The 22,549-nt window shown below is 38.0% G+C and overlaps 3 protein-coding genes and 1 pseudogene across 3 annotated transcripts; all 4 read left to right on the top strand.

Moving 5' to 3' along the window:
• Positions 1-257: 257 nt before the first annotated feature.
• Positions 258-644, top strand: LOC134328399 (histone H2A-like; annotated as a pseudogene).
• A 634-nt stretch (positions 645-1,278) lies between these two features.
• Positions 1,279-1,722, top strand: LOC134328948 (histone H3). Its single transcript, XM_063010190.1, has one exon. It carries the CDS (start codon positions 1,297-1,299, stop codon positions 1,705-1,707), a length of 411 nt encoding a protein of 136 aa, XP_062866260.1. The 5' UTR covers positions 1,279-1,296; the 3' UTR covers positions 1,708-1,722.
• A 5,498-nt stretch (positions 1,723-7,220) lies between these two features.
• On the top strand, positions 7,221-11,921 carry LOC134329060 (histone H4-like). Its single transcript, XM_063010308.1, has 2 exons — positions 7,221-7,242; positions 11,623-11,921. The coding sequence occupies exons 1-2, from the start codon at positions 7,221-7,223 to the stop codon at positions 11,919-11,921; spliced, it is 321 nt and encodes a 106-aa protein (XP_062866378.1).
• Positions 11,922-12,636: 715 nt separating this feature from the next.
• LOC134329029 (histone H2B-like) lies at positions 12,637-13,011 on the top strand. The gene has a single exon (XM_063010272.1). It carries the CDS (start codon positions 12,637-12,639, stop codon positions 13,009-13,011), a length of 375 nt encoding a protein of 124 aa, XP_062866342.1.
• Positions 13,012-22,549: the final 9,538 nt, after the last annotated feature.

Raw genomic sequence — 22,549 nt, 5'->3', positions numbered from 1 at the left:
CACAAAAAAAACTTCACTTCCTTGGTCAATATTAAGATTGTAATTTATTATTATTATTCTTTTTTTTTTTTTCACTTAAAAAAAATAATGTATAAAAAGGGAAAATAAAAAGAACAAGCTCTGAATATATATATTTTTTCTGTATTATTCTACTCTGGATTTGTAATGAACATTTTGAACTGATGTAATTATTTTGATGATGTATTGATCTGTATATATTTGTAATGTGATTGAATTTTGTTAAATAAAACTATTTAAAAAAGGGAAAGACCGGTGGTAAGGCTAGGGCTAAGGCCAAGACTCGCTCATCCCGTGCCGGCCTTCAGTTCCCCGTGGGCCGTGTTCACAGACACCTACGTAAGGGTAATTACGCCCACCGTGTGGGAGCTGGTGCTCCTGTCTACTTGGCTGCCGTGCTGGAGTATCTGACCGCTGAGATCCTCGAGTTGGCTGGTAACGCCGCCAGAGATAACAAGAAGTCTCGTATCATCCCTCGTCATCTGCAGTTGGCCGTGCGTAACGACGAGGAGTTGAACAGACTGTTTGGAGGTGTAACCATCGCTCAGGGCGGTGTGCTGCCTAACATCCAGGCTGTTCTGTTGCCCAAGAAGACCGAGAAAGCAGCCAAGGCCAAGTAAAGTCGCTCTCGTGTTCTAACCAAAAGGCTCTTTTAAGAGCCACCCATTTCCACAGATAAAGTGCTATTTCCCCAAATAGTGTGTAAACAAATTAAATGTAGTATCGTTTCATAGAATCACACGGCATAAAACACATGATCTATGACATGGTAAAATTACCAAATCAATATGTGATTTATTTTTTCCCCATTTATTTTTACATATGTCCCTATGTATGTAAACATAAGAGAAGTTACAGATCACTTGCAGTAGCAAAACCAACAATATAGACGATTAAAAGTGGTGCAACAAACGCGTTTGTGTAATACGCATGGAACAATAATAATGCTAATAATAACAATAATAAGCAAAATGAACGTATAAAAAGGTATATACTTTAAATGCGATTGTAGGCTGTGTTTTAAAAGCACAAAGAAACAATGGAAAGTATTATAAATCCCGCCAACAGCATAGAGGAAATACTTTGTTTTCTGAAACGAGGCAGCGGCAGAACACCGACCAGTCAGCGACATTTGACGTTAGAACGTTCGTCCAATGAGAAAAGTGCGTCATCAAGACGCCCAATGAGCGCGGAGCGGCTCTTGTACTTAAAAAGAGCGTGTTGGGCGGGCTGACATATTCTGTTCTACAGTTCGTGAAGTACGGAGTTCCAGACGCGATGGCAAGAACCAAGCAGACCGCTCGTAAATCCACCGGTGGTAAGGCGCCGAGGAAGCAGCTCGCCACTAAGGCTGCCCGCAAGAGCGCCCCGGCTACTGGCGGTGTGAAGAAACCTCACCGTTACAGGCCAGGTACCGTGGCTCTGCGTGAAATCCGCCGTTATCAGAAGTCCACTGAGCTGCTCATCCGCAAGCTGCCCTTCCAGCGCCTGGTTAGAGAGATCGCTCAGGACTTTAAGACCGATCTGCGCTTCCAGAGTTCTGCCGTCATGGCTCTGCAGGAGGCCAGTGAGGCTTACCTGGTCGGCCTGTTCGAGGACACCAACCTGTGCGCCATCCATGCCAAGAGGGTGACCATCATGCCTAAGGACATCCAGCTGGCCCGCCGTATTCGCGGAGAGCGTGCTTAAACGAACCCACTCCATCCAGTTATCCCCAAAGGCTCTTTTAAGAGCCACTTACATGCTTCCACTGAAATGGGCACTTTTCATAACTTTTTCATTTATTTATGTGTGTCGGTTCCAAATTATAAATTAGTTACATTTATCAGAGTTATGAATATTAGAAAAAACAGCTGTGTGTGTGTGTGTAGAGATGTACCTTACGACATGTTCTTACAACAATTATAAACAAGGTTACATAAGTACAGCTGATTAAAGATTGGCAGGTGGTGTCTTATAACACATGATTAATAATGTTTATAGTGGTGTATGTTTATGGGGTTCTATAAAGCATTAAGTTAGTAAGAGTAATGTAGTCGTTATGAGTAGGCTACTAATGCCAAAAAAATGAAAGAATAAACGATTAATAATCAATAATAATTATTCAGAATAATGTATCATTATTAATAATAAAAAAAATATTATAGATAATTAACACTGGGTAATTACAGGCATTTTAGAAGACATACTGTAAAATATTAAGTGTAAATAATCATAATTACTCATTATGATTTTTTTTCCCCTATTATAGTTGTTGTAATAATAGTATTATTGGTGATAGTAGTAGTAGTACTAGTAACTGTAATTATAATGTTTTGGAGAACCAATACACAATTAGTGAAGCGTGGCTTCCATCTCGTGGTTACACTGTGACAACACACAAACTAAATCTATTTGTGTGTTTGTGTGTATGTGTATGTATGTGTATTTAAACAACAACAGCCACTGCACAAACACAAAACCACACTGCATCAGCTATTGGAGAAGCCAAATACAAGCACAGAGTAAAATGCGGTGTTATTCGGCCCTAAATTGACAGCACACTGTAGCAGATTACCTGAGTACAGTGACTGACATCAAACACAGAACCACACTGACAAAATACAGACTCAGCGCACACAAGCTGGCCATCGAGACCGGACACTACAAGAAATTCTGGACCCCACAGAACCAGGAGTGTGTACACAGTGCAACACCAACACCACAGAGACTGAGCTGCACTTCTTAACATATTGTCCAAAATACACTCAACATACAAAAGGTCTACTACAAACCAATTTCAAAAACTTCACCCTGAATTCTTCTCTCTTACCAACACCCAGAAACTGTTCATCATGTGACACTGAAAAAACAAACTAGTAAGATTTACTTGATAAAATCCTCATAACTCTTTGATTGATTGGTTGATGGATAGTTAGATAGACACTGAAGCCTTCAGGGACAATGTTTTAATGTATTTTACACAGATATCGTATTAACTGCTTGTAGTGTAATCTACAGTATGGCTGTACATTGGTAGTATGCAAACACGTTGTATGAAGGCATAAGGAATAAGCAGAATATTTAATGTTAACCATAATAGCGGTAATAGTAATAATGGTGATAAAACAACCATATTCACAATGATGCCTGCTGTAATTTGGAAATTCATGTGTTTCAGCCGCCACCATAGCTAACAAGTGTTAACAAGTGTCATAAGCGAGTTAGATTAAAACCATGACTGAATTAGATTAAAGGGGAAGACCCTGTCCTGTTCCAGCAGGACTAAACCTCTGTGCACAAAGTCCACAAACACATAAAGAGAAGCTCGGCTTCAAAAAACTCCAGTGTCCTGCACAGAGACCTGACCGAAATCGCACTGCACAGCTGAGGAATTAAAGTTTTTGGTAATATGGATTGAGGCTCTCCTGACCAACATCAATTTGAAGCCATACAAATGCTCTTTTGACAGAATGGGTCCAAATTCTGACAGACACTGTTCCCCCCTCTATTTTAAGTGAAATATACAGACACATTTTTAACACAGATGTAACTTATACAGACTTGCATCACTATTATTTATTCCAGAATAATCTGAACACTGTTTTACACATTTTTTTGTTTTGTTTAAGGTATTAATTTTTTTATGTATTTATTTAGTTATTTACTCATTCATGGCCCTTACACTCAATTTAACAAAACATAGATGACTCTAGCAGTACAGGTGGCACAGTATTTTACTCATATTTTACTTATTAGTGTGATTGCCTATAGGTTAGGCAATATCCATTAGTCATATTATTATTATTATTATTATTATTATTATTTTACACTTACTATTTTACTCTCTCTCACTCTCTCACTCTCTCACTCTCTCACTCTCTCACTCTCTCACTCTCTCTCTCTCTCTCTCTCTCTCTCTCTCTCTCTCTCTCTCTCTCTCTCAGTCACTCAGTCACTCAGACACACACACACACACACACACACACACACACACACACACACACACACACACACACACACAAACTCAAAAGAAGCTTTATTGGCATGACAAATAAGGACATTCGTATTGCCAAAGCAAGTTACAGAGAAATAATAAAAACATTTACGGCATTTAGCAGAGGCTTTTATCCAAAGCGACTTACAGTTGTGACAGTATACAATCTAAGCAATTGAGGGTTAAGGGCCTTGCTCAAGGGCCCAACAGTGGCAACCTGGCAATGGTGGAGTTTGAACCAGCAACCTTCTGATTACTGGTCCAGTACCTTAACCCCTAGGCTACAACTGCCCTATAAGAACAAATATATACAAAACAGTTACATGTGCAAAATAGAATAAAATAGAATAAAATATTATTTTAAATAGAATAAAATATTAATAAAAACAGTGCAAAACAATAACAATAAAAATTATAATATTTACAGTAAAGAGGTAGTAATAACAATCAGTTTGTGTGTGTGTGTATGGGATATGGTCACCCACTGTCCCTCACCTGGTGGCAGGTGTGTGTATAGAGTGCTGCTAGTGTGCAGCTCTCTCTGTGCTCCCCCAGTATTTGGGGCAGTTTGTCGGGGTCTGGGAGGGAGGTAAAGTTGGGGATGACGGTATTAAATTTAGGGAAGATTGGGCGTGGATGTGGTGGTACTTGGTACACTGGGTGAGGAAGTGCAGCTCCGTCTCTACTGTACTGAGAGTGCAGTGCTGGCACAACCTCTCCTCCCGGGGCAGCCAGGACCGGGTGTGTCGCCCCGTCTCTAAAGCCAGGTCGTGTGCGCTCAGTCTGTACCTCGTCAGGGTGTTTCTTAATTTAGGGTCGGATACTGTGCTCAGATAATCTGCTGCACTGTAGTGTCTGTTTAGGGCCAAATAACACTGCATTTTACTTTGAGTTTAGTTTCCCAATAATTCAGATATTTTTGTTGGGTGTTTGTGTAATTTGGTTTATTCTAATTGTGTTAGCAGATTTCTCCTGCTCCTGAGTCTTTATTGTGTTAGTGGTGTGTTGGTGTGTGTTAGTAACGTGTTTGTGTGTGTTATTAGTGTGTCTGTGTGTGTTAGTGGTGTATCTGTGTGTGTTATTAGTGTGTATGTGTGTGTTAGTGGTGTATCTATGTGTGTAAGTGGTGTATCTGTGTGTGTTATTAGAGTGTCTGTGTGTGTTATTAGAGTGTCTGTGTGTGTTAGTGGTGTATCAGTGTGTGTTATTAGAGTGTCTGTGTGTGTTAGTGGTGTGTCTGTGTGTGTTAGTGGTGTATCAGTGTGTGTTATTAGAGTGTCTGTGTGTGTTAGTGGTGTATCTGTGTATGTTATTAGAGTGTCTGTGTGTGTTAGTGGTGTATCAGTGTGTGTTAGTGGTGTATCTGTGTGTGTTAGTAGTGTGTCTGTGTGTGTTAGTGGTGTATCAGTTTGTGTTAGTGGTGTATCAGTGTGTGTTATTAGAGTGTCTGTGTGTGTTAGTGGTGTATCAGTGTGTGTTAGTAGTGTGTCTGTGTGTGTTAGTGGTGTATCTGTGTGTGTTATTACAGTTTCTGTGTGTGTTAGTAGTGTACCTGTGTGTGTTATTAGAGTGTCGGTGTGTGTTAGTGGTGTATCAGTGTGTGTTAGTGGTGTATCAGTGTGTGTTATTAGTGTGTCGGTGTGTGTTAGTGGTGTATCAGTGTGTGTTATTAGTGTGTCGGTGTGTGTTAGTGGTGTATCAGTGTGTGTTATTAGTGTGTCGGTGTGTGTTAGTGGTGTATCAGTGTGTGTTATTAGTGTGTCGGTGTGTGTTAGTGGTGTATCAGTGTGTGTTATTAGTGTGTCGGTGTGTGTTAGTGGTGTATCGGTGTGTGTTACTGGTGTATCTGTGTGTGTTAGTGGTGTATCTGTGTGTGTTAGTAGTGTGTCGGTGTGTGTTACTGGTGTATCTGTGTGTGTTACTGGTGTATCTGTGTGTGTTACTGGTGTATCTGTGTGTGTTACTGGTGTGTGGGTGCAGTGACTCAGGACCAGTTGGATGAGGGGACTGGTATGTTTGCTCAGTTCTTGGTGTTTCAGGGCTTTATAATGATAAGATTGGGGGTCGCTCTCATTTAGATGGTTCCAGAAGTTGATTGCTCTTCTCTGTATGTTAATAATTAGTGGAAATCGGCCTAATTCTGCCCTGCACGCATTGTTCGTGGTGTGTCTGTGCACTTTTAGGATGCTTTTACAGAACTCTGTGTGCAGGGTCTCTAATGGATGTTTGTCCCAATTATGGAATTGATGGTGGGTAAGCGAACCCCAAACTTCACTGCCATATAGAGCAATCGGTTCAATTATTGATTCAAAAATTTTAAGCCAGATTCAAATCGGAATTTCCACAAATGTTTGACGTTTTATGGCGTAGACGCCCTGCGAGCTTTTTCTCTCAGTTCATTTACTGCCGGGTTAAAGTTTCCTGTGGAACTGATGTTCAGTCCGAGGTAAGTATAATCTTTAGTGTGCTCAATGTCATGATGTCCTAATTGAAATGTGTGTTTGGTTCCCTGAGATCTGGCTCTTTTCTGGAAGGTCATAATTTTGGTCTTTTTGAGGTTGACTGTCAGGGCCCAGGTCTGACAGTACTGCTGCAGCAGGTCCAGTTTGTGCTGGAGACCCTGAGCGCTGGGGGACAGAAGGACCAGATCATCTGCATACAGCAGGAGTTTAATCTCTGAGTCGTGTAGAGTGAGACCGGGCGTGGCTGAGTGCTCACACACACACGAATCAACAAGCACAAGCATTGTCTATTTACGTATTATGTATTTACCCTGACATTTTATTTACTTTCATAAAGACTCTTACACCGATGCAGGTGCTTTACATGTACATTTATTTACCCTAACATGTTTCTAATGCTACTTCCACAAACCCTGAAAGGTTTTAAAACATTTTGTTTAATTTACTCCAATTTTACTCTAAATTTTCTTATTTGAACTACCATTTTGATCATAAACTGAAATATTCTCCCACGCTGCCTCATCCCCTGGTATAGATTTTATTGGCTACATTGTCATGTCTCTAATGGCTATTTGTCCCACCTAATTGTACAATATTAAAAGCGCGTTCCACAAGGCCTACTCCGAGCAGCTTCGGTCACAGTGGGCGGTCGCTGCTTAACTCCGCCCTGTTGTCTTCAACTAGGTCCGGTAGAGGGAAATAACAGGCTCGCCGTGAACGCTCGTCCTGCATTGACTCGCTTCATCTCGACGAGAGCAGTAACGATGTCCGGAAGAGGAAAAGGCGGCAATTCCAAATGACGTAAAGTTCATCGTTGTAAAGTTCTGGACTGGAAGAGTTGCGGATGAGGATGTCGATCAGTACATTATGAGGTTTGCACATATACTACAACCTGTTCAAAAACCAGTAGACCAGTTTGGAATATGGTATGGTGTCCGGAGGTACAAAATAAAAGTCAAGAGGGACGATGGTGGAAACCTAATGCAAATCCCAAACTCCATCTCGATGGGGCCGTACAACGGGAACATCACCTTTCCTGGACAACAACAACGGTGCTACATTTGTACATCTTCAAGTCATCAAGCTAAAGAATGCGACACGATTAAATGCTGGAAATGCGGTCAATTGGGACACAAAGCCAAACTATGTGACTATTCTGAGATCTGCAATTTATGCAGACAAGAAGGACATTCATACTTTTCCTGCCCACAATCGTATAGTAATAGAACTAAAATTCTGCAAAGTCCTTGTACAGTATCCGTCGTAAATGTTGCAAACACGCAGCTGCCTGCACAGACGCCTTCAACTCAACAGCAAATAGAAGAGGTACTTCCGACTCAAGAGCAAAAGAAAGATCAACAAGAAGAGAGTTCAGATTCTGATGGATCCACCACTACCTCCTCCGATACAGACAGCGACACCGAGGACTCAACATCTTCAAACGCTACATCTGATGAAGAACCTCCCCCGATACCCAAAGTTGATTCAGGTGAAAGACAAACTGACACCACAACAATGAATGATGAAAATTCTGTTCAAACAGTAATAAAAAAAGCTAACTCACCTAACACAGTTAACATAGTGGCTGAAAAAAAAGGCATCTCAAAAAAGAGACGTAAAAAAATTTCATCTATAGCGGACACGAGTAAACGAGTAAAAGATGCAGACTAAATATTGTTAGTTGACATCTTACCTGAATGATCTCATTAGGTATTAAACGTAACACTTAAATTATTTTAAAATGACATTGAATATAATATCAATAAATGTAAGAGGGATGAAATCTGATAAAAATATGAATATAAAAATAGCTAAATTTATGAATAAACGCTGTGATATAATATGTTCCCAAGAATTAAGATTGACAACTTTAGAAGATGTAAAAAAAAATGTCTTCACTATGGACAATAGGTGAATGTATTATATCAATAGGTAAAGATAGAGCCGACGGAATTGGAATCTTTTTTTAAAAAAAAACAGTAAGAATAATTAAGACTAGACATCTTGTGCCGGGTCGTCTACTTTTGGTCGACTGTTTTTTTAATAATAAAAAAATAAGAATCATAAATGTTTATGCACCCACAGATCGTTCAGGTAAGATGAAAATACTACATAAACTTCTCGAGATACTATATGTTGGTTTCCCCGTAATAATGTGTGGAGATTTTAATATAATTTCTGACTTAAAAGATAGAATACCGTATAGGGATATACCTTTATCTAGGGATGGTAAATTTTTAAACAAAATATGTGAAATGTCAGAGCTAAAAGACGCGTTTAGACAGATTTACCCGATCGATATTGGCTTTACTAGAATGGACAAATCAGTTAAAACAAGGATTGATAAAATATATGTATCACAAAATATACATGTCAAATCGTATAAAACTGAGCTGTTAGTTGATTCTGATCACCTAGCTCTAAATGTAAAACTATTATTATATAGATATGAACAAAAAGGTTATTGGAAATTAAATACTCGTTGTTTAAAAGAAGAAATAATTATCTCAGATACTAAAAATGAAATTAATAGGATAAAACAACTAAAAGTATTAACAAGATCAAATATTGAATTATGGCAAGTTTTAAAAGAACAAATTAGAATGTTTTTTAAACGAAAATGTAGGGAATTGCATCAACAAAATAACGACATTTATGATAAACTGTTGGATGAATATATTGAATTATTTACAAAATCTGGGTTGACCTCTGAAGAAGAGAATAGATTAAATGACATTAAAATAAAATTAACTGAAATTAATGATGAACTAACTATAAGCCCTCAAATGCAAGCAGGTCATGACATAAATCAACCAGCAAATATTACAAATATAATTAAACAATTAAGAGAAGGAAAATCAAATAAATATATTGCCGGGATACGAAATGATAAGGGAAAAATAATTGAGGATGAAAGTGAAAAATGTATATTAATAAGAAATATCTGTGAAAAGATGTATAAAAAAATAGAAGTAGACATTACAAAAGTGCGGTCCTTTTTGAGTACATGCACAAAAGATACTGTTTATTGTTCAGAAGACCTAGGAAGACCTATATCATGTGATGAAACTCTTATTGCCATTAAACAACTAAATAAAGGTAAATCTCCCGGCACAGATGGCATACCCACCGAATTCTATCAGTTATTTAAACAAGATGTGGGGGAATTATTGGCATCCGCTTTTAATGATGGAATAAATAACTGCAAAATGCATGAATCTTTTTATCAAAGTGTAATTAACTTAATTTTTAAAAAAGGAGATCCACATGATTTTGATAATTGGCGACAAATTACAATAATGAACGTAGATTATAAAATATTTGCTAAGATTTTAATGAATAGAATAAATGAACATTTAGACAATTTGATAGAATTGGAACAGACATGTGCAATAAAAGGCAGATATATGTGGGACAACTTGAATTCTTTAAGAGAGATAATGACAAATAAAAACATTAACGATTATTTTATTATTGCTCTTGACCAAAAGAAGGCTTTTGATTTAATATCTAGAGAATATCTTTGGTTGGTGTTGGAACACTATGGGTTTCCTCCTGAATTTATACATATGGTTAAGCTATTATATAAAACATCTGTGACACAAGTAAAAGTAAACAGTGTTTTGACAGATTCCTTCTTAGTGGAACGGGGAGTTAAACAAGGCTGCCCCTTAAGTGCAGCCCTTTATGTACTAGCTATTAGCCCTCTTCTAAATAAAATCAAGCATGACCCAAGAATACAAGGTATAAAACTTTCTAAGAACAACATAATTAAAATCTCAGCTTATGCTGATGATATAACAGTCTTTATTAAAAACCAATTTGAATACAATATATTAAAAGACTATTTTAATGAATATGAAATAATAGCAGGTGCAAAACTTAACCAAATGAAAACAGAAGGTATTTGGATAGGAGGAAATACACAACCCTATCTAGAAGTTAATATAAAAGAAGAAATAAAAGTACTGGGTATATATGTATCTAAAGATAGAGCACGTGAACTAAACTGGGAAAAGAAAGAAGAGTCAGTGAAACATGAACTGGACAAATTCAAAGGCTCTAACTATAAAACTCGCATACATATTATTAAAACCTTTATTTTATCTAAATTATTATTTCTTGCTACTGTTTTTCCACCAGATGAAAAATGTATTAATCGCCTGAACAAATTGTGTATTAAATTTATATGGAATACAAATAGGGAGGTAACAAAACGAACCCTTTTGTTTAAACCAAAGTTACAAGGAGGGTTAGGAGCAATCGACTTAGGCATTAAATTAAAAATTGCATTTTGTAAAAACATAGCACAAGCAATGGAAAGGAAGGCTAAGTGGATACTAAAGGAATCTGAATGGTTGAAACAAAAAGGAAAGAAAAGAAAAGATGTATTTTATTATAAACTTATTTATGGTGATTTCACATTTAAGCATACAAACTTAAATATTGACTGGATTAACTTATCAAATAAAGAAATTTATAAATTAATTAATACATTTTATCATGGAGAAACCTTACAGTATAGACAGATAGATTTAAATGAAAGTAAGATAATAATAAAGAACATACTCTCTAAAAATATTTCTGAAAATATAAGAGACACTATGTGGCTAATAATAAATCATAGACTACCTGTTAGAACAATTGTGAAATGGAGTTGCTATGTCACCACCACTAAATGTCCTATACATGGTTGTCTGGAAGAAGAAACAATTGAACATCTTTTGTTGAACTGTACAAGAACCACCAACATTTGGAATAAAGTAAAAACATTAAATTTGGATTTTGATATAAATATGAGAACAATAATGTATGGTATTTTTGATAATGTACATACAAATATTGAAGAATTTTACTGGCTAATTATTTGTGTGGTGAATACAAAGATTTGGAAAACAAGATGCAAAATAATTATAGACCAAATTAATATAAGTGCTGACATTGTTTTTAAACAGATTGTTTGTCACTTAAGACGGTTGCGAACTGAAGATCTTAAAGCTAAGAAAAAATTTCCATGGTCGATACTTAAGTTGTAAAAATTTGTATGTAATAGATTTTATGTTTTGTATGTGTTATTGCTGTGTTCTGTATCTTGTTCTGATTGTAATGTAATGATAATAACTTTGTTCTGAAAATCATGTCTTAATAAAGATCATATTTAAAAAGGAAAAGGCGGCAAAGGTCTTGGAAAAGGAGGCGCTAAGCGTCACCGCAAAGTTCTCCGTGATAACATCCAGGGTATTACTAAACCCGCCATCCGCCGTTTGGCTCGCCGTGGCGGTGTGAAGCGTATTTCCGGCTTGATCTACGAGGAGACCCGCGGTGTGCTCAAGGTTTTCCTGGAGAACGTCATCCGTGATGCCGTCACCTACACCGAGCACGCCAAGAGAAAGACCGTCACCGCAATGGACGTGGTGTACGCTCTGAAACGCCAGGGACGCACCCTGTACGGATTCGGGGGTTAAACGTTCAGACCTCCACGCTAACACAACGGCTCTTTTAAGAGCCACCCATATTTTCTACACAAGAGAAAATTCTTTCTGGTTTATTATTAATATCGTTATTATTAGTAGTAGTACGTTCACTGATGCGTACATTTGCAAATCACTCGTTTAGCCCCAAAAGCTTGAAAGCGTCATTATAAGTAAAAATAACACATTCACTGATGAAGCCCTAAAAGCTTGGAATTATCAATAGTAATTTTAGTATTACGTTTACTATCCGATCTTGTTTAGTTTTCATACGGCGTGTTTGCATACTACCAATGTACATCCATACTGTAGATTACACTACAGTCATTAACACGATCTCTGTGTAAAATACAGTAAAACATTGTGCCCAAATGCCTCGCTTATAAAACAAACAAAAATATATATCTATCCTATCTATATATTTATATATAAAATGTAATAAAATATTGCTATTTATTCTTTTATATTCGGTTTTTAAACATGTATCGACCTCAGATTAAGCGGGAACAGACATCAAAGAACAGATTCTAGTGAATGGGGCAGAAGGGGGCGTGGAACGGTATGTTCTCTGTCCAATAGAAACCCAGGACCTTGGACCAATCAGAGTTACGTGTTCCAACTTGGCTTACTCAGCATGTAGGGTTAATAAAGCGGGCGTGTAGAGCGTCTACATTCACTTGCAGTTTGTTCTAGAGGAAACAGCAGCATCATGCCTGAACCAGCGAAGGCCGCGCCCAAGAAGGGCTCCAAGAAAACCGTCACCAAGACCGCCGGCAAAGGAGGTAAGAAGCGCAGAAAGGCCAGGAAGGAGAGCTACGCTATCTACGTGTACAAGGTCCTGAAACAGGTCCACCCTGATACCGGGATCTCCTCCAAGGCTATGGGCATCATGAACTCCTTCGTCAACGACATTTTCGAGCGTATCGCTGGTGAGTCCTCTCGTCTGGCTCACTACAACAAGCGCTCCACCATTACCTCCAGGGAGATCCAGACCGCCGTGCGCCTGCTGCTTCCCGGTGAGCTGGCCAAGCACGCCGTGTCCGAGGGTACCAAGGCCGTCACCAAGTACACCAGCTCCAAGTAAAGCGCCTTAGTCGCTCTGGCAAACCAACGGCTCTTTTAAGAGCCACCCATCTTATCAAGTTAAGAGAATTTTCCTCTTTTTTTAAGTATTATATTCGAATATATTACTTACACTGCATTTGGGTAGCTTTCCATGTTTGTAATACCTTACCATTTATTTATTTATTAATATATTACTGTTTTTGGGCCCTGACTGCCACTATGTGGTGAGTTTAGGATAACTTGCAGAATAAAATATCACTGTACTAAGATAGTATGACGCACTCAGAGCTGTAGATAGAGAGAGTTGCGACACTTCTTGATCTCGCCGCCACGCGGTCACGTGGTTCATGTGCCCCTTGACATTAAGTAGTAGAGACAATATACAGTACAGAGATTAAAGAGGTTTTTTTTGCATAGGAGTTGTTTTTTTGCATAAACTAACCTCCCTTCACTTTCCTGAGGATTCATAATAATAATAATTTTGGTTAAACACTAAGCCATGTGGCTGGATTCATAAGGTTTACCTGCACTGAATGAACAGATTCATAAACACACTACCGTACCAGAAACATTATAGTGCAGGTACAGGAAATGGTATTAATTCATCTCTTATTTCATGAGTGATTAATAATCGATTCCTACATGTAATACAAGAACTAATTAAAAAAATACTCTTTACCTCCAATTGAGTAAAAGTACTAGTATATACCTTCAAATGTATGAAAGTAAAAGTAGCATGATTTATTATGGCTCTAATGTTTCATTATCATTTCTGTAACAAGACTCTTGATGAATTAACTCATTTTAGGTGAAAAGACTCGAGTGTCATTCATTAATCTGACACTAATGTTTATTAAAATTATCATAAGAACAAAACACTGATTGGTGTGATCGCTTCACGCTTCCTTTATTTTGACAATGTTACGTTTTGTAAAACATTTGACTACCAAATGTGGTTGAGTTAAAGTAAAAACTCACCCAACTAGTTACATTTACTTAGTTACTGTCCACCACTGCTAATGTATGCCTTACTGCAGGAGCAATATATATTTATTATTTTAGTAATTAAGGTACAAGTGTCATCAATTATTCATGAGATTCATACAGGTCATCAGGATGACCATCACAAATATTACCTCATGTCATGTTTGTGGTGCTTAAACTGAAAAGTGGTGCTTAAATATTCCTTCTTTAATTTTATGTTCTGTTGCGGATTAAATAACTAAAGATTTGTCATGAAATTAAGCTGACAGTGTAATGGTCAACTATTATCATTAAACAGCATTAAGTGGCTCCATTTATATGCATTCTGAGCAAGCGTTGTTCAATTGTTTTATTTAGACACAATGCGGTGCAGCTTGTACTGATGGCTTTTAGTCTTTACGTATCATTTGCAGATAGCAAATTATCTGTTTTCTTGTGCCTCATGTGTGACAAATTGTCATTGGACTATATGTCCATGTTTAGTGATGATGCTGATGATGATGATAATGTCATAATAACAGAAGAAGAAGAGCAAAAATTTAAAAAAAATCACAAAGGATTGCTGGCCTAAAACAAGAACAAATACAAGAGAAAAAAAAACCCACTACTACTAATATAAAGTACTACTATATGTATGTAATATATACATATATATATATATTAATTATAAATAACCATACAACAATAAAAAAAAAAATCTTTATCTCTATATCTGTTTTTTCTCTTTCTATTTTATTCAAAGAGCTTTATTAGCGTGACTGTTGTAGTACTTACAGTATTGCCAAAGCATTGAAAAGACAGAATATGAATGTATACACAGGAAAAAAATAAGGAAATATGAATTAAAACAATAAAAAGTAATAAAATAAACATGTATATATGGAACACTTTCTCTTTGTGGGTTAATTCCGACTGTTCCTCTGTTCGGGTGTATCAGTCCGTGTCTCTCAGACTGTTGCAGGCAGAAACATACTGAGCTGCTACAGTGCTGCTCTCCTTCTCCTCTCCTAACATGATGCTCAGTTTCTGACCGCTGTTATTTGTGTAATATGTAGATTCAGATTCAAGTAGCTCTATAGGCATGACAGTAGGAAACAATATTGCCAAATGGTCGGTGTTTTCCTTAGGACTTCTATCACTTCTTAGGACTTAAATCATTCTACAGAAATCAGTATGCAGGGTTTCTGTTGGATGTTTGTCCCATTTAATAGAACTGTGAGATTTCAGTGGACCCCATACCTCACTCTTGTACAGTGCAATGGGCTGTATCACACTATCAATTAATTTACTCCAAACTGAGGTGGGGATGTCAATGTTGTAAAATCTCCTACTGATTGCGTACGTACAATACTTTAGTGCATTCACTGCCATGCTGAAACTCCCTGATGCAGTAATGCGTACAGCCGTGGCCTAGTGGTTAGGGTACTGGACTAGTAATCAGAAGGTTGCTGGTTCAAGCCCCACCACTGCCAGGTTGCTGCTGTTGGGCCCTTGAGCAAGGCCCTTAACCCTCAATTGCTCAGATTGTATACTGTAGCTGTACTGTAAGTCACTTTGGATAAAGGCGTCTGCTAAATGCTGAAAATGTAAATGTAATGATGAGACCAAGGTAAGTGTACTGCATTGTGTGCTCCAGGGCAGTGCTGACCATGGTAAACTGGTGCCATGTATTCCTGACATCTAGGTTTGTTTTTGGAACACCATCATTTTTGTTTTCTTCAGATTTACTGTTAGGGCCCAGTTCTGGCAGTACTGCTCCAACAGGTCTAGGTGCAGCTGCATAGAGTAGAAATTTTACTTCCCCGTCCTGCAGAGTGAGTCCGGGGGCTGCACACTAATTCATTTATGTAGATATTAAACAGTGATGGACTCAGACTGCAGTCCTGCAATTCTGTGTTGTGTATTGTGTATGTTTGTCACCGGTTCTTACAGCACTTTTGTTTCTTAGTAGTATCTGTGTGTGTTTGAGTAAAATGTGTGTATATACACTTACACACACACACAAATACATAAAAAAATACATACATAAAAGAAAACACATATACATGTGTATGGCATGTGTATGGCATGTGTAGGGCAGTTGTAGCCTAGCGGTTAAGGTACTGGACCAGTAATCAGAAGGTTTCCGGTTCAAGCCCCACCACTGCCAGGTTGCCACTGTTGGGCCCTTGAGCAAGGCCCTTAACCCTCGATTGCTTAGATTGTATACTGTCACAGTACTGTAAGTCGCTTTGGATAAAAGCGTCTGCTAAATGCTGAAAATGTAAATGTATGAACGTAACAGCTACATGACATGTTTGTGTGTTGTCACATTTTGGCCACCAGATGGGAGCCACGCTCCACTAATTGTCTATTGGTTTTCCATAACATTATAAGTAACTAGTTATATTATATGTTACTACTACTACTACCATCACCAATAATACTATTATTACAACAACTATAATATTAAAAACAAATTGATTATTGAGTAATTATGATTATTTACAGTTAATATTTTACAATATGTCTGTCCTAAAATATATACCCTGTGTTGAGTACTTAGAATAGTGTTTTATTATTGATATTGATACATTATTCTGAATAATAATTACTGATTATTATTTCTTTTTTTTTTGCAAGCTGCAATTTACTGCTCCCTCTTCTTTACTGGCATGTTTTTGTTCTGTTACTCTGTTTAGTGCGAAGTAAAACACAACTACCAAGCAGGACTAGGTCGAGTCCAGGGTGCTTAACTGTCATGTAGCAGAAATGGAAGAAAAAAATAAACATAACAATTTATAATAGTAATGGTGATAATAAGAAGAATATTTTAATACACTAACATTCATTTCAGTCATTCCTACATATTTGTGCTGTAAGATCTACAGAACATCACCGTGTCAGCTTTAAGTTCACATATACTGACACATTTCTAAAACAACACATGGCTCCAACATTCACATTCTACTGATATTTCTAACACTTACAAAAAAGATTCAAGTCTATTTTAGTTATTTATCTGATACATCTCTTTTATAAAGATGCACTTTTTAATGTTTAACTCAGAAATGGCTTTAACACAGCTAACACTGAAACATAAAATGTCTTATTTCACTTGTTTGGCTTTTATTGATACACAGCTAAGACCACTTTCACTTTAACCAAGATGTGTCTGACTTTGAAATATGTTTATGAAACGTTATGCTTTAGCAGAATATGACTTATAACGTCCCATTTCTCACAATACAGTGAAATATACAAACACATTTTTAACACAGATGTCACTTATAAAGACTTTATAAGTCAGTATTGTTCAGCACAGAAGAATCTGAACTTATTTACTAAATTTTTATTTATTTATTTGTTTAATGTATTCATTGTTTATTTAATCACTCATTCATGACCCTAACACCCAATTTAACAAAACATTAATGGCTCTAGAAGTCCAGGTGAGACATATCCACCTATTTTACTTACATTTTTTACTCTCTCTCTCTCACACACACACCTGCAAAAGCTAGCAACAAGCACAAGCGTTGTCCATTTATATATTACACATTCCTAAACACAATTTTACCCTCATGTTTTATTCACCCTACACCTCCTCCTACACCACTGCAGGTGTTTTAGATGTATTTTTTTATCCTAACGTGTCTCTAATGCTACTTTCACAAGCACTGACAGGTTTTTAAAGCTATTTGTTTGTTTTATTTCAATTTCACTACAAATTTGACTTAATATGACTTTTGGTCATACACTGCTCTATTCTCCCACTCTGTCTTATATCCTAGTATGGGTTATTTTTTGGGCTACATTGTCATGTCTCTAATGGCTATCTGTCCCACCTAATTGTACAATATTAAAATTATAGTATATTGTAATAAGGTTTAGGGTTGCATAGAAGCCCTGTTGAATTTCTTTTTTTAACATGTTTAAAACAGCAAAATTATTAAAATAAATTTTAGAAAACAAATTTACAACAAAAACAAATTTACTAGAGCTGAAACACTTAACAATGCCGAAACAAATTTACAAATGGTCGATCTGAAGGAAAGGCTAGGTATATATAAATCCATATATATATATATGTCAGAATGCATATAAATGGAGCCACTTAATGCTGTTTAATGATAATAGTTGACCATTACACTCTCAGCTTAAACAAAACTTCAATCCTAACAATAATAACAGGACGATATTTTAAGTGTATCCAGAGCGGTAGCGAGAACAGCTAAGCAAGCTAAGCTTGCTAGAGAAAACATAGTTAACTTAATTTAAACCTCATGTCAGGGTAGTTAACTTGGTTAACCACAACATAACGAGTCATTTTTTTGCAAACCTCAATTATCTTAATATTCAGTCATTTGTGAGACATATTTTAATGATTCCAATTTGGTGCATTTCATCCTAATAAGGATAAAACTATAAAAATGTAATTAAAATGAAACTTGTTAATGTGACAATTAGTCCAAAAATGTAATGTTTATTAACTGCATGTTTTTACAAGACAAATTAAAGTATTAACAAATTACTTTTGACCCTTTTCATACCATAATAATTGATGTTGCAGGAACCTGAAGGTTTAGAAGTGGACCAGCCCTCATTGGCAGTAGTTGTGATGATGACATGTACTTTCTCAATAATAATCATGATGTCCTTTGGTGTGTCACCTGCAGAAGCTCTCATGTTCATCACAGGACTAAAAGATAATGCTATAGCTTGTGCTGCCTTCCTTGGCTTGACCTATGTGCTAAACCTCAGTTATCCCAGCCGGCAGACATTACAAAGGCATGGCTGTGGAAGAAGAGAGCCAAGTATTGCACCGGCCTACTAGAGAGAACGTGTGGAGAATTTTGTAAGAAGTGACTATGACAACAACCGTGTACTGTTGCACACCTTAAGACTTCAGTTTTCAGGAACAATGGCACAAAATACACCAGAACACTTCATTGCTAGGTATTCAAGGTGCCAAAACATCTTTGTGTTGAGACGGAATGGCAACATTACAAAGTGGTAAATGCTTTACCATCCCAGCTTTTCTGGAAGGTGCTGCAGCCCTGAAATGCAAGAATGGATGTTTACTAACACATGAAATAAAGCTGACACAAACAGCTCAATAAAAACAGTTTGATTAAAAATTATCACGATTAATTTTTTTTTATCGCGATTACAAATGTAACGCCTTAATCGCGTTAATTACCGCGATTAACGACAGCCCTAATAATAATATGAACTAATTCATGAGACACACTAGAAAAACATCAACTTAACTTTTGCTGTGGTCATTTTGCAGGCTAGCGTGGTGAGCAGAAACGGAATGTAAACATGAAGTGCCGTCAGGGAGCCCAATCCCCCCAATCTCAATCCGCTCCCTACTCACTCCCCCTCTCCACTCCGCCTCCGTTTGCGCGTTCACGTGGAGGGTCCCTCTGTAGTGGAGTGTTAGTGAGGAGGGAGCGGATTGGGAAAGACCGCATGAGGTGCCGTACGGTGCCGGCAGCTAACGTAAAACTGCACGAGTGGAAAACATCGATTTCATATCAGTTCACAATGCTCATAAATAAAATGATGAACACGAAAACGAAGGCTATTCTATCTATAATTTTAGTACGTTCTCGTTAGTTTTGTAAACGCCTAATACAGTTACAGTTAGTTATCGTTTTTTCTATTTTAACAGCACCGGGTTTGTTTGGCGAGATCAAGGAGTGTAGCAACTCTCTCTCTACAGCTCTGAGTGTATTATATTAACTTTAAGAGTACAGTGACATTTTATTGTGTAATCTCCTAAACTCACCACATAGTGACAGTCGTGGACAACTCGTGAAAAACAGCAGGGCCCAAAAATAGTAATATATTAATAAATAAATAAAAAATCATGTTAGGCTATCTAGATAATGTGTATAACATATTCAGATATAATACTTAAAAAGAAGAAAATTCTCTTATCTTGATAAGATGGGTGGCTCTTAAAAGAGCCGTTGGTTTGCCAGAGCGACTAAGGCGCTTTACTTGGAGCTGGTGTACTTGGTGACGGCCTTGGTACCCTCGGACACGGCGTGCTTGGCCAGCTCACCGGGAAGCAGCAGGCGCACGGCGGTCTGGATCTCCCTGGAGGTGATGGTGGAGCGCTTGTTGTAGTGAGCCAGACGAGAGGACTCACCAGCGATACGCTCGAAAATGTCGTTGACGAAGGAGTTCATGATGCCCATAGCCTTGGAGGAGATCCCGGTATCAGGGTGGACCTGTTTCATGACCTTGTACACGTAGATAGCGTAGCTCTCCTTCCTGGACTTTCTGCGCTTCTTACCTCCTTTGCCGGCGGTCTTGGGGACGGTTTTCTTGGAGCCCTTCTTGGCCGCGGCCTTCGCTGGTTCGGGCATGATGCTGCTGTTTCCTCTAGAACAAACTGCAAGTGAATGTAGACGCTCTACACGCCCGCTTTATTAACCCTGCATGCTGAGTAAGCCAAGTTGGTCCAAGGTCCTGGGTTTCTATTGGACAGGCAACAAACCGTTCCACGCCCCCTTCTGCCCCATTCACTAGAATCTGTTCTTTGTTGTCTGTTCCCGCTTAATCTGAGGTCGATATATGTTTTAAAAACGAATATAAAAGAATCAATAGCAATATTTTGTTACATTTCATTAAGTTTTATATAATATATATATAGATATAGTATATATATATATTATACATACACAGATCGATTTTGTTTGTTTAGTTTTTTAAGCGAAGAATTCAGGCACAATGTTTTACTGTATCTTACACAAAGATCGTGTTAATGATTGTAGTGTAATCTACAGTATGGATGTACATTGGTAGTATGCAAACACACCGTATGACTACTAACTATTAATAATAATTCCAAGCTTTTAGGGCTACATAAGTGAATGTGTTATTTCTTCTTAGAATGAAGCTTTTGGGGCTAAACGAGTGATTTGGACATCCACGCATCAGTGAACGTACTACTATTACTACTACTAATAATAATAATAAACAAGAAGGAATTTCTCTTTTGTAGATAATATGGGTGGCTCTTAAAAGAGCCGTTGTGTTAGCGTGGAGGTCTGAACGTTTAACCCCCGAATCCGTACAGGGTGCGTCCCTGGCGTTTCAGAGCGTACACCACGTCCATTGCGGTGACGGTCTTTCTCTTAGCGTGCTCGGTGTAGGTGACGGCATCACGGATGACGTTCTCAAGGAACACCTTGAGCACACCGCGGGTCTCCTCGTAGATCAAGCCGGAAATACGCTTCACACCGCCACGGCGAGCCAAACGGCGGATGGCGGGTTTAGTAATACCCTGGATGTTATCACGGAGAACTTTGCGGTGACGCTTAGCGCCTCCTTTTCCAAGACCTTTGCCGCCTTTTCTTTTTTTCTTTTTAATATTTTATTTAAACTTCATCAGAGTACTTTTCCTCTTCCGGACATCGTTACTGCTCTCGTCGAGATGAAGCGAGTCAATGCAGGACGAGCGTTCACAGCGAGCCTGTTATTTCCCTCTACCGGACCTAGTTGAAGACAACAGGGCGGAGTTAAGCAGCGCCCGCCCACTGTGACCGAAGCTGCTCAGAGTAGGCCTTGTGGAACGCGCTTTTAATATTGTACAATTAGGTGGGACAAATAGCCATTAGAGACATGACAATGTAGCCAATAAAATCTATACCAGGGGATGAGGCAGCGTGGGAGAATATTTCAGTTTATGATCAAAATGGTAGTTCAAATAAGAAAATTTAGAGTAAAATTGGAGTAAATTAAACAAAATGTTTTAAAACCTTTCAGGGTTTGTGGAAGTAGCATTAGAAACATGTTAGGGTAAATAAATGTACATGTAAAGCACCTGCATCGGTGTAAGAGTCTTTATGAAAGTAAATAAAATGTCAGGGTAAATACATAATACGTAAATGGACAATTCTTGTGCTTGTTGATTCGTGTGTGTGTGAGCACTCAGCCACGCCCGGTCTCACTCTACACGATTAAACTCTTGCTGTATGCAGATGATCTGGTCCTTCTGTCCCCCAGCACTCAGAATCTCCAGCACAAACTGGACCTGCTGCAGCAATACTGTCAGACCTGGGCCCTGACAGTCAACCTCAAAAAGACCAAAATTATGACCTTCCAGAAAAGAACCAGATCTCAGGGAACCAAACACACATTTCAATTAGGACATCATGACATTGAGCACACTAAAGATTATACTTACCTCGGACTGAACATCAGTTCCACAGGAAACTTTAACCCGGCAGTAAATGAACTGAGAGAAAAAGCTCGCAGGGCCTTCTACGCCATAAAACGTCAAACATTTGTGGAAATTCCGATTTGAATCTGGCTTAAAATTTTTGAATCAATAATTGAACCGATTGCTCTATATGGCAGTGAAGTTTGGGGTTCGCTTACACACCATCAATTCCATAATTGGGACAAACATCCATTAGAGACCCTGCACACAGAGTTCTGTAAAAGCATCCTAAAAGTGCACAGACACACCACGAACAATGCGTGCAGGGCAGAATTAGGCCGATTTCCACTAATTATTAACATACAGAGAAGAGCAATCAACTTCTGGAACCATCTAAATGAGAGCGACCCCC

This window comes from Trichomycterus rosablanca, chromosome 15 (genome assembly GCF_030014385.1).
Source record: "Trichomycterus rosablanca isolate fTriRos1 chromosome 15, fTriRos1.hap1, whole genome shotgun sequence".
NCBI classification, from domain to species: Eukaryota; Metazoa; Chordata; class Actinopteri; order Siluriformes; family Trichomycteridae; genus Trichomycterus; species Trichomycterus rosablanca.
This window is presented reverse-complemented; position numbering and strand designations above follow the sequence as displayed.

Excerpts from the sequence above, each read along its gene's own strand:
- LOC134328948 (XM_063010190.1), top strand. The coding sequence starts at position 1,297 with ATGGCAAGAACCAAGCAGACCGCTCGTAAATCCACCGGTGGTAAGGCG.
- LOC134329060 (XM_063010308.1), top strand. The coding sequence starts at position 7,221 with ATGTCCGGAAGAGGAAAAGGCG. Across the intron at positions 7,243-11,622 it reads GTCCGGAAGAGGAAAAGGCG|GAAAAGGCGGCAAAGGTCTT; the intron begins GCAATTCCAAAT and ends ATATTTAAAAAG.
- LOC134329029 (XM_063010272.1), top strand. The coding sequence starts at position 12,637 with ATGCCTGAACCAGCGAAGGCCGCGCCCAAGAAGGGCTCCAAGAAAACC.